Source organism: Vicia villosa, linkage group LG2 (genome assembly GCF_029867415.1).
Source record: "Vicia villosa cultivar HV-30 ecotype Madison, WI linkage group LG2, Vvil1.0, whole genome shotgun sequence".
Lineage (NCBI taxonomy): Eukaryota > Viridiplantae > Streptophyta > Magnoliopsida > Fabales > Fabaceae > Vicia > Vicia villosa.
Genome location: NC_081181.1, coordinates 127,431,743 through 127,442,634, shown reverse-complemented (window position 1 = coordinate 127,442,634; position 10,892 = coordinate 127,431,743). Strand labels below are relative to the sequence as shown.

The 10,892-nt window shown below is 33.7% G+C and overlaps 1 protein-coding gene across 4 annotated transcripts; it reads right to left on the bottom strand.

Annotated features, from left to right (window-relative positions):
* Positions 1-2,922: 2,922 nt before the first annotated feature.
* LOC131652039 (PHAF1 protein At3g51130) lies at positions 2,923-8,910 on the bottom strand. Of its 4 annotated transcripts, none has more exons than XM_058921807.1 (15): positions 8,610-8,910; positions 8,133-8,215; positions 7,766-7,840; positions 6,531-6,598; positions 6,094-6,199; positions 5,949-6,009; positions 5,705-5,871; positions 5,500-5,562; positions 5,320-5,367; positions 4,593-4,706; positions 4,400-4,499; positions 4,221-4,300; positions 3,654-3,758; positions 3,498-3,553; positions 2,923-3,224 (listed from the first exon to the last, which is right to left on the bottom strand). In XM_058921807.1, exons 1-14 carry the CDS (start codon positions 8,704-8,706, stop codon positions 3,503-3,505), a joined length of 1,218 nt encoding a protein of 405 aa, XP_058777790.1. In that variant the 5' UTR covers positions 8,707-8,910; the 3' UTR covers positions 2,923-3,224; positions 3,498-3,502. The 4 variants fall into 4 exon arrangements, with proteins under 4 accessions (XP_058777790.1, XP_058777789.1, XP_058777792.1 ...); XM_058921806.1 differs by having other exon boundaries at positions 2,923-3,182; XM_058921809.1 differs by having other exon boundaries at positions 3,498-3,550.
* Between the last annotated feature and the right edge of the window lie 1,982 nt (positions 8,911-10,892).

Here is a 10,892-nt window from a genome sequence, read left to right as displayed (position 1 = left end):
TTCTCTCTATCTTCAAAGCCCCGGCAGATATCTTCTCTAAATTAGAATCTATTTTCAAACAATTCTTGTGGGGGTAGTGAGGAAGACAGAAAAATCAATTGGATTTGTGCAGACCTTTAAAAGAGAGTGGTCTACTTATTAGGAATTTGAGGATGTTTAATGTTACTTTGTTAGGTAAATGGGTGTGGAAAGCTTAATGCAACATAAAATAACTTTGGATTTTGAAATTCACATTATACTCTGTTATCTCAAAATCCAAAACAATTTGAGACAGGGGATGAAAAAAAACATAACATAAATATTGTTGTCGTATAGACAAAATATGTAACACTACTTAGACTTTTCTTAACATAAATCTAACATGACATTTCATGATCAAGAGATGGATGAGGATGTTTTAACATTTTTAGAATATCGTTGGCCGATCTTGTCATTGTCTGATTGAATTCGTTGTTGCATAACAATGAAATATATTTCACATAACTCTTAATTTTTCATCTGTCTTTAGCTCAAATTTCATGAACTTCCCTTTTTCTTCGTTATCAATCGAGGGTGACTGATATTCAATCTTAACCACTTTTTGATTGTGTAGTGTGTGAGATTTTCTAGTTTTGATTTCATATCTACAAGAGGAGTGTCCTCTAAGAACCTAAATTCAAAATAATGTCTCACATTGTTGAAGTAAAAAAAAAGTGATATACCAATGTTTTTTATTTTGGTGTGTTTTGTTAACATATGAGACATATGTATACAAGCTTTAGATTAATATGGATCAGCGTGGAATCAAGATTGGTAACAATCACTTGTGACATGTTTTATTGGTCTTTCAATTTAGTTTGACACACTTCCAAAGTCCATGCAACATTGTCCTCCTTTTCACTTTTCAAAAATGCAAACTCAATTGAAAAATTCATATTTGTATAAGTAACACCAACAATTTCCATAAGTGATAGATTGTACTTGTTGGTCTTATATGTTGAATCAATTATCGGCATAGGGGCAAATGTGTTAAACAACTCTAAGGAATCTGAATGAATTCAAAATATATCTCGAATGGTTTTTCATTCTCACACACTCTGAACCTAAATACATAATGATAATTATCCAAAAGCTTCAACATTTATTGCATTTTAGATCTTGGACATCTTATCGTCTTGTAGTTTAGTGCAAACATTGTATACTTGCATAATATTTGCTGCACGTTCGGATTTTTCTCTTTTTAAAGTTGAGAGTATGTTTTTGGAGTGAACCATTTTCAATGTCATGTTAGAGACAAGTTTCTTCTCTTCATAATTTAGACGACATACAATGGGGTGACCGGTTAACTTGTAACATAAAGCATGATTATGTATACAACATACCACATTAAATGTTCATGTATCGTGTGATACACGCGCAACTTAAAAGGACACTCATATTTCCTCGTTCTGGTTTCATCGTGGTTCAACTTCTGAATAAGTTTTTTATGCTTGTCACTTATTTTGCATCCCATCGTCAGAAATATCTACCTTATATCATAACCAGAATCCGACCTCGTGATTACAATGTCAAAACTTAATTTGGCAACCTCTGTGCGAACTCATTGAAACATATGTTCTAGTATAGCAAACTCTTGTTTATTTGTAAATTGTTTTACAACATCTACATGGACATCATCCTGATTAACTTCCATAGACATAGTAGCTTCAGAGACAGAATCAAAGTGAATCATAACTACAATCAATCGTTACATAAAAATCAAATTCAACATCAAAATTGTCTGGATTTCATTTTCTGAATACTGTAGCAGAAATCGACCGGATTTCACTTTCTGAATATTGTAGTAGAAATTGACCGGATTTCACTTTCTAAATATTGTAGCAGAAATCAAATTTCAAAATCCAAACCCAGCGTACATATTTCAAAAAACTAAACTAAGTAATCTCAAGCAATGATCAATAAAATACATATTATTTGAAATTCCGATTTCTTTTTTTTTCTCCTTTTGATGCGAAAATACATAAAAATGTTGTTTTGGGATAAAAATCTTGAATGAGAAAGGAAGAAAATTTTGGTAGGGTTTCTCAAAAAATGGTGTTATGATCATGAAAAGTGATATACTTGCAAGGTGATAGCCAAATTCGTTTTTTTTCTTTCTTGAATTTTCGAATATTGTCCATGTCCGGAGATTAATTTCCAAACATATTTTTCGCAAAAATGTTGGTGCACCTTTAATTTAATGATTTAGTGTATATTAGTCACGTCAAAATTTTAAAATTCGAAACGTTTCGAGTTTTGATAGTGTGATTATTAGTACATTAGTGAACAGCACTCATTTTTATTGATCTAAACCAACTCAGTCACATTAGGGTTGCTTCAGTTTGAGTGGGTTAATTTTTCATAACTTAAGAGAAGAAAAAGATTAAAATTTAACGTTTGTTTACTGTGAAACATTTTTATATCTCTTGAAAAATACTAATAAAGAATGACCAGTAAACATTCTAACTAGGATCTGCACTAAATATGTTCCAACATTCACGGATTTTCCATTTTAGTCGCCCTGACACACCCTGTAAGTCCAGTCACTGCATTAGATTAGACAGTAACAAAAGAAAAGTGTGAAAATGATGAATGCAGTGGGACTGTAAATGCAAAAGCATTGTGGGAACTGAGAAGAAAAGGAAGAAGTTCAAACCATTGCCAGGGGCAATAATCTCATGAGTAGCAGGAAATTTGACAGAACAAGACACAAATCATTCTTGTTTGTCGGTTTACAGCAACAGAAAAAAAGAGGCTTCAAGTACCGTTCGTACTTTATATTTTTTATTTAAGTATCGTCCGTATCCTATCTTAAATTTTAAAAAAATTCCGTATCTCAGTATCTGTATGAAGGCTTTATTTATAGCAGGATCGTAAAAGAGAACCTTATAAAGTGAAGTCATCTTAAAGTTAAAGCACTGGGAACTTATTGCATTTGCTTTGTGGAAGACAATATCAGTTAATTACATAATTTATATGTACAATTCGTTAGACAGCTGTACAAATTTGCCACAGCCCATTGACAAGATAATGATGGTGATGGTTGACCTAAATATATTTTTTGCACAATGAACGTACAAAGCCTGCTACGCCTTGTGAAGTTCTGCAACCACGCCTTGGAACGATAGGACGAAAGATTATGATTAACCAAACTTCAAAAGCCCCTGCAGGAATGCATAAAGACATATGATTCCAAGTCTTATTGCCTACAATAGATGTGTTTTTATGAGAAACTTCTATACTAAATTGGGATGACTATCAGGAGTAACATAAGGAGAAATCTGATATATAAATCAAAGTCTAGCACGACAGAAGCCGGAAATATTAAAGATCATAATGGTCTAATACTGGCTGGTAAAAAATAAACTTGGTTTTTTATAATTGTACGAATAGTTAAGATTTAAGAAAAGATAAGTAAGGTTATTACTTGCTATATAAAGTTGAAATTTACATAAGAACAAACAATACAAGAAATGTACCATCATCATGACTGGAAGAGAGTTATTGTTGCAATATAACCATTCTTCATCACCTGCTAAAATCACCAAATTATAGCTTAGAGGTCATTCAAAGGCCCCATAAAAAGACTGAATTATTAAATTAGCAGAGCACCATAAGCACAAAGAATGACACACCTCAAAAGCTATATTTTGATAACCATATACAAGAGTAGAACCAAATGGGTTACTGGCAGAACCTTGTGTCTGAATGGCAGCTCGCCCACAATCCCCAAGTATTTCCTACAAGAATCCATTACATGATATTGTGTATTAAAAACTTATATTTATAATTACTAGCATCCAGACGGGCACGTGAGTGCCTGTCTGTCCGCTTTCTTCGGTTTGCAAGCAGTTAAAGATTTAAACAGTATTTTTCATGAGTTAAAAAATTTATTTATTTATAAAATAAATAAAAAATTAAATGAAGAAGAAATAAAAACTGCCATATAACAGTTGGTAAAGAAAAGTTGAAGTTAAAAAAAAAACTGAAAAGGGTATAATCAGAAGGAAAATAGGCTACACCTAAACCATGTTTTGCCTTTATATATTGTTATAGATAAGAAACCCACGTTATAGCTACTGGCAGTTTTCTTCCTCAAATTACTTTATCCATTTTACAAACAGATATCAATATCTCAATATCTTCCAAGATGAAGCGTCATTATTAGGCAACCATACAATTTGGAAGGGGTAAAAGCTCACCTTCACTTGTTCCCACTTTGTGCTAGGTGTAATAACCCTCTGTTTGCTATTATTTACATCCTGAAAAGATCCTCCACCAGCTGGAAAGGGGGAAAATGATTTTTTTTTCACTTTTTTCATAGCAAAAAATTATATAACTGTTACATTGAGACCAATCATGTAAATAGTAAACTGCTTACCATCTGAGCAATAGATAACAAAATTGCACTTCATGTATGAATTAAAATCAGCGTGACCAGGGTAGTTAGTGTGTAACACAAACTTCTTGATTTTGTGAGTCTGAAATACAAGACAAGAGAGAGCAGCGATTACCAATTTTATGATTGTGAGCACACTGTGCATAGATACAAAAATGTGAGGTAAGGTGCAAACCTGCCCATCAAATAAGATGTCCAGACCACGGGTAAAATAATTATAAAAGTAATCTCCACAGATAGTTGTCCGTGGCCGAAGATCAGAGGCAGAATGTATAACCATTTGATCTACCTGCGGAACCAATGTGTCAGAATCCAAGCAAAGGACATACTCATTAAAGCAGTTTATAAGTATCAATATTACAATGATGTTATATGCTCAAGGTTGAATTCAGATTTCCCCTCCACAAAATTATTCAAAAACTATCTAGTGAAAACATTACTCCGTGAAGAGAGTAAACAAGAAGTAAAAATTAGCGTCAGATTTTTTTACTTGTCAAAAATATTTTTAAAAAAAAAAAAAGCTTCAGATTTTCTTTAGATAGTAAACTATATTTGATAGTTTCTATTTAGATCCATCCCAACTCCTAGTGTTTAGAACTTACATATCTACCCAAAAAGAACTTGTAAGTTGGCTACGTCCGTGAACGATCCATTAAAAGTAAAAGTTAGAAGGCATTTGTTGTTATGTTGAAATTTTATATTTGCTGACAAACTATAAAATGTACACCAAAAATCTCGATAGTTGAACTGTACAAATCTTCATAAATTCATTTTTTTTCTGGCACATCAACAATAAAGATGCAGAAAGAGTTCATTTTGATTCTGTAGTGCATCAGTTGAAGTCCACAAGAATCCTACAAAACAACGGTATTCCAATTTTAAGAATTGGTAATTTATGATACCTGCTTTTGATGAATACCACAGGGACGTCCTAGCTCAGTCCACACATCCTGCATAAAACAGGAAGCATAGTATACATTTTATTTTAGATAAAGAATAAAAATCAAGTGGAGGAAGTGAAAGCACATGAAAATATTCTGATAAAAGCATAACTAACAGTTTTAATTGAATATAAAGCTTACCTGTGGTGATGCACCAAACGGAATATGTTGGGAGCCAACAGTGAAGTACAATTCTTCCCCAAGCTATATAACATAAAAAGAACTGAATTAGACACTGAATAACAACTACCTTGCCAAAATAAGCAGATGCAGCCAACTAAAGGTGTCAGACTAAATAAACAAAAACACAAACTGTTTCAGATTTTAGAGATTTAAGAAACCAAACCTTAACGTGAACCTCTTCCATGTAAATGCTGCCAGTAGGTAATGGAGGAGCAGAAGCCTTATCCATTAAGGAACCCACACCAACCTTCTTACCAGAGGAACTATCATAAATAGAAACCCGGCATGTAACTGGGGTTGTCCCATCTGGAAACTCCAACGGCAGTTCCACTTTCATGATGAAAAGAAACAAAGTTAACATATGAAAACTAGAAAACTTGAAACTTATCAAATTCATAATAATATACCTCCCCCGTCATGACAGCAGTCTGTAAACTGACCCGGAATAGGAAATGCAAATGAAAGCCCCTATATAAACCAAGAAAAATATAAACCAAAATACTTATATGTGGAATAGTAGAACCAAAATAAAGACCAATACTGGTACATTACCGGGTAAAATAGCGTGTAGATGCATCTATCCTTGTCGAAAATTCCAGGGTATGTGGGCCCAAACAATGCATATACAGCAACAAAAGTAGCTAGAGTGGCCGGTCCCCTAGAAGTTGAAAAGAATAGCAATTGATAATAACAGTTAGTTTGGATCAACTTCTCAACAATCATTGGTAGAGAAAGAAATACTAACAGAATATTATAGTAACTATGAGTCTTTAAAAACAATAGCCTTTCATAAAATTTGAAACGAGCTTCTACATTTTATTTTATTCAGAAAAAAATTTATTTAACTTCTCGACAAGTACCTATAAGCTTTCAACTACTTTTGTGCACATGAAGAACCAAAATTTTAATTAAGTGTACAAGTTAGAAGCAAATCCAACAGGTTGTAAGTAAGTATACATTGTAGCAAAATTGTAGGGCCAGAGACTCACCCAATCAGAGAAGTAGAATAGCGCATTTGAAGCCGCTTTACATCAAATATTTCAATAAGCCGCAGTCTCTAAAATAGTATGGGAAAGTTTCGTCATTTATAAAATCATCTTGCTAGGTATGGAAATCAATAAAAAACAAGCTCTCTGTGACAGCATTAAATGATTGAAAGCATAAGAAATGCTAGATATAGCTGAGGTTGGAGCTTTAAATCTATAAGAAGAAGAAGAGAAAGGAGATTGGAAGTGTTGCACAATTTTTTTGACTAAGCAATATCTGCTTTAAAAATACAAGCTCTCTAGCATGATGTCATCTTCACCAGAAAGAACACATAACTGTAAGAAAAGAAACAGACCTATAGTAGAAAAACCCCTCAATTTTCAACTGATCCACCCCTAATGAACTTGGAGAAATAAAGTATTGCTAAATTCTAAACTACAATTACATACTGCCACAATTTACATTTGCATGGGGATAGGACCGCAAGATCCTTACACGATTTTCATTATTATTCTCGTATCAGGTTCTGCTTAGATCTAACTCAACCCCACTAAAATATGTTGGTAGAGTGATGATCGTCCAAACTTGATAAGTTCTATTACATATCCGTAGCTAGTGTATGACTCAAGTTTCTCTCAATAACCTCTATACGTCCAAGGCTATTGTGTCAGCTGTGGGGATAATGTGGGAGGCCCAATAACTGGTTTGGGAAACTGTAATACCATCTTATGTTTTGGGCTCAACTCAGGCCTCATAAAATTGACATGGAAGGTGATGATTACCTAAGCTTTATAAGCTCTATTTAGGACATATCTCTAACCATGAGACTTGGACTTTTCTCAATAATACTACATATATTGTGTGAACTTCAATGAAAATACAAACTAAGAACTACATAGGTTTTCAAAAGAAAAAACTTTAATAGCCATAACCCATTTATTTTCGCATGTATCCTTATATGCACATTCTTAAATATACTAGCAAACTATTCAACCAAATTATGATAGTCATCCGTGCAACCCCAAACACTAAACTAAAGCAACAGTTCTTGTTCCCATTAAATAAATTGTAAACTTCTAATAATAGCCAATCAAGCACTCATGCTTCCTATTTAAGACACAATAAACAAAGATTTCACTTAAACATATCGTCCTATCTTTTTTTCCCCAAATAGGCATTTAAACAAGTATAATCTATTTGTTGGAATCATAACAGAGAAAAAAAAAAAGAGAAAAACCTGTGACCAAGGATCAAATCGAAGATGAAAACCATGATCAGGAAAGCTAATAACAATATCCAACTTCAGTGGTTCCTGCAAATGCACAAAGCATAAACAAATCAAGGTAAACCTAAACAAATCTCTCACAAAGTAAAAAATAAAAAATTTAAAAAAAAATAGAACAGCAGATGCCTCCAGATGCAAAATCATCAGCAGTAATCAGCCCAAAGTATTAAGCCAGTTTCGACAAAATTGAAGAAAATACTGTTGCTGCAATATTTTACTATTTTTTGTGCTTCAATGCAGCATCTTGTGTAAGCTCACATGAGCATTGACAACAAAACGACGAGAAATTAAGCTGTATTACTAGCTATACGTTACAAACCTCATCAAAATACTTCACGTGCACCACATCATATAAGTTAGGTTGCTGCTCTATCTGAGCAAATGCTTCACATATAGGCATCCCTAAACACCACAACAAAATCAATAATAAGCTTTTAAACACATAAACAATAAACGACATGCTAAATAGCATGAACTTCAATTCTTCCAAAATTGTCAAATAAGCTAAACAAAAACTCCACAATACTCGACAATACTACTACATGATTATAATTAAGTAACAATCTCATCGCTCAAAAAACAAAAAATCGCAATCCGTTTGACCTAAATTCAAAAACGAGCTAACGCAGAACAATTACCTTAATACAATTCAAGAGCAAAATCAAATTCAATGAAATGAAATACGGAAACAAATCGGATACTTATTCGATTATGAAATTAAGAGTGACAAAAATAGTAATCGAATTGGAATAACGAATGAGGAAGAAAATGGAATTGAGGAGAAATTGAAGATTACCGAGGGAGAAAGGACCGATTCCGAGACCGGGACGGAGATCGAGAACGATAGCGCCCATGGCTGTGCCTTCGCAGCGGCGTCTAGGTCTCTGCAACATAGTAGAGAGAAGTTGGAGGGTATTTTAGAGTTTCTGGGTTTAAAGTAATTTTGCGTCCGTTGCTTTCGGGGATGAAACCGCTCCAATCCAAGGTGGAGAATTGAATGCTTATATTGGGTTTCTATTGGATTTAGATTGAGGGAAAAAGTAAACAATGTTTTGGTATTATGTTTTTGGACACCACAAAACGCAAAAGATGACCCCTCTTGCACGCCACCCTAACCCACCTGTTTTTTTAATGAAGACAGTGGGTTTTTGACATTAAAAAATGTTACAAAATACACTCAACTTATAGTTCTAAACAAAACAAAAAAAAAGTTATGATCAAGATGATTTATTGTGGGTTTGTTTCTACTTTTTAAGAGGTTAAAATTAATGATTTGGGAAAAATAAATTAATGATTTAGGAAAATACTATTAGACTTTCTTAAAAGTGATGAATACAATGAATTCATGTTTGAATATTAAATGAAAGATATAATTATATTTAATATTTAATCATGTTTAAATATTTTGAGTTTATTTTCAAAAGTATCTTGGGATTCTTTTGTGAATATACTTTCTAAAAGATTTAATTTTTGGGACCGTTTAGGGGGTTGGATTGTCTTCCTTAATTATGTGTTTAATGATATCTCTACTTCAAACTACCGATGGATTGAAGGAAGATTGTGCGAATCTAAAGAAGGTTTTTTTTTGGAAGGTATGAAGAGAGACACCAAAATCTCCTTCGTAAAATGGACAAATGTTTTAAAAACCTAAGGGAAAAGGGATTAGGGATCTTCAGCTTGTTGACCAAGTTCTTTTGGCTGAATGGAGGTGGGATGTCTAACCTGAGAGCCTATGGTTTTTGCCGGGATATCTTCGGTGCTAGGTATTGTGATCTAGTTGTCTTCTTTTTTATGGGGGTAGAGTTTCGAGCTTCTAAAATGTTTCCTCCTAGTGGAAATGAGTTTTTAACCTTGGTTCAAAATAAAATCCCTCTGACTAGTTTGTGGATGGTATTTTCAAGAAAGTGGAATTAGGGTTTCAGACTTCTTTTTGGATTAATCAATGAGTTGGTATTGTCCATCTTTAAAATGGGTTCCCTCTATTGTTTACCACTCTTATTATCCTTAGGGGGTGTGGGAGAGATAGGTCAACGTGTATATGAGATTCTTACTTGGAATTTCATGTGGAGAAGGTTGTTATTCGTTCATGACGAACAGGTTGTTGCAAACTTCACTGCTCTCTTTCAAGGTCATATTTTTTCCTTGGATAGTGATTGATGGCTTTGGAAGTCTACAAAGAATGCATTATTCTTGATGTCTTATGTTTATCATGCCTTGTTGGATATTTATAATTCTCCTGGTCGCTCTTTCTATTTTGCCAACCTGATCATTCGCCTTTATTTGGGGTACTTGAGCCTCGTCTAATGTGATTGTTTTCTCTTGGCAACTTTTGCATTATAGATTCCCTTCAAGTGAAAATTTGTTCTAGAAAAAGGTGATTGTTGACCCGGTTGTCATCTCTTGTCCTTTTTGTGATGGGTTTGGTTGAGTTGGTTTCACATTTGTTAGCCACTTGCGACTTACCTAGTAGTGTTTGGTATAAGATTTTTAAGGTGGTTAGTTATGGTGACAGATAGCTCTTTCTAGGGATCGTAGTCTTCTTTTTGAACATTTTCTCTCTTCAAGTAATATGTTGAAATATAGGGATGGTTTTGCTATGATTTGGCATGATGTTGTTTAAACAATTTGGACGGCTCGAAATAATATTATATTTTCTAGTTCTGTGACCGACGTGAAAGAAAATAAGAGAAAAAAAATTTTGCTTGGAAATGGTTTTTGGGTAGATTATAGGGGAACTTGTGCACCTTGTCATACTACCTTCAAAACCATATCCTCTGGATTAACCAATATTGGATCGAGATTCTCGATTTCTTCTAGAGTGTGTGTGGCTTTGCCTTTTCTTCTTCAGGAAGTCTTTGTTGTGGTGTTGATGGTTCTATTGGCTTTAGATCTACCTTGGCTCCTTCTTTAGATCTACCTTCTCTGTGACAGACGTGAAAGAAAATAAGGAAAAAAAATTTAGCTTAGAAATGGTTTTTGGGTAGGTTATAGGGGAACTCGTGCATCGTGTCATACTACCTTCAGAACCATACCGTCTGGATTAACCAATATCGAATTGAGATTCATGATTTCGTCTAGA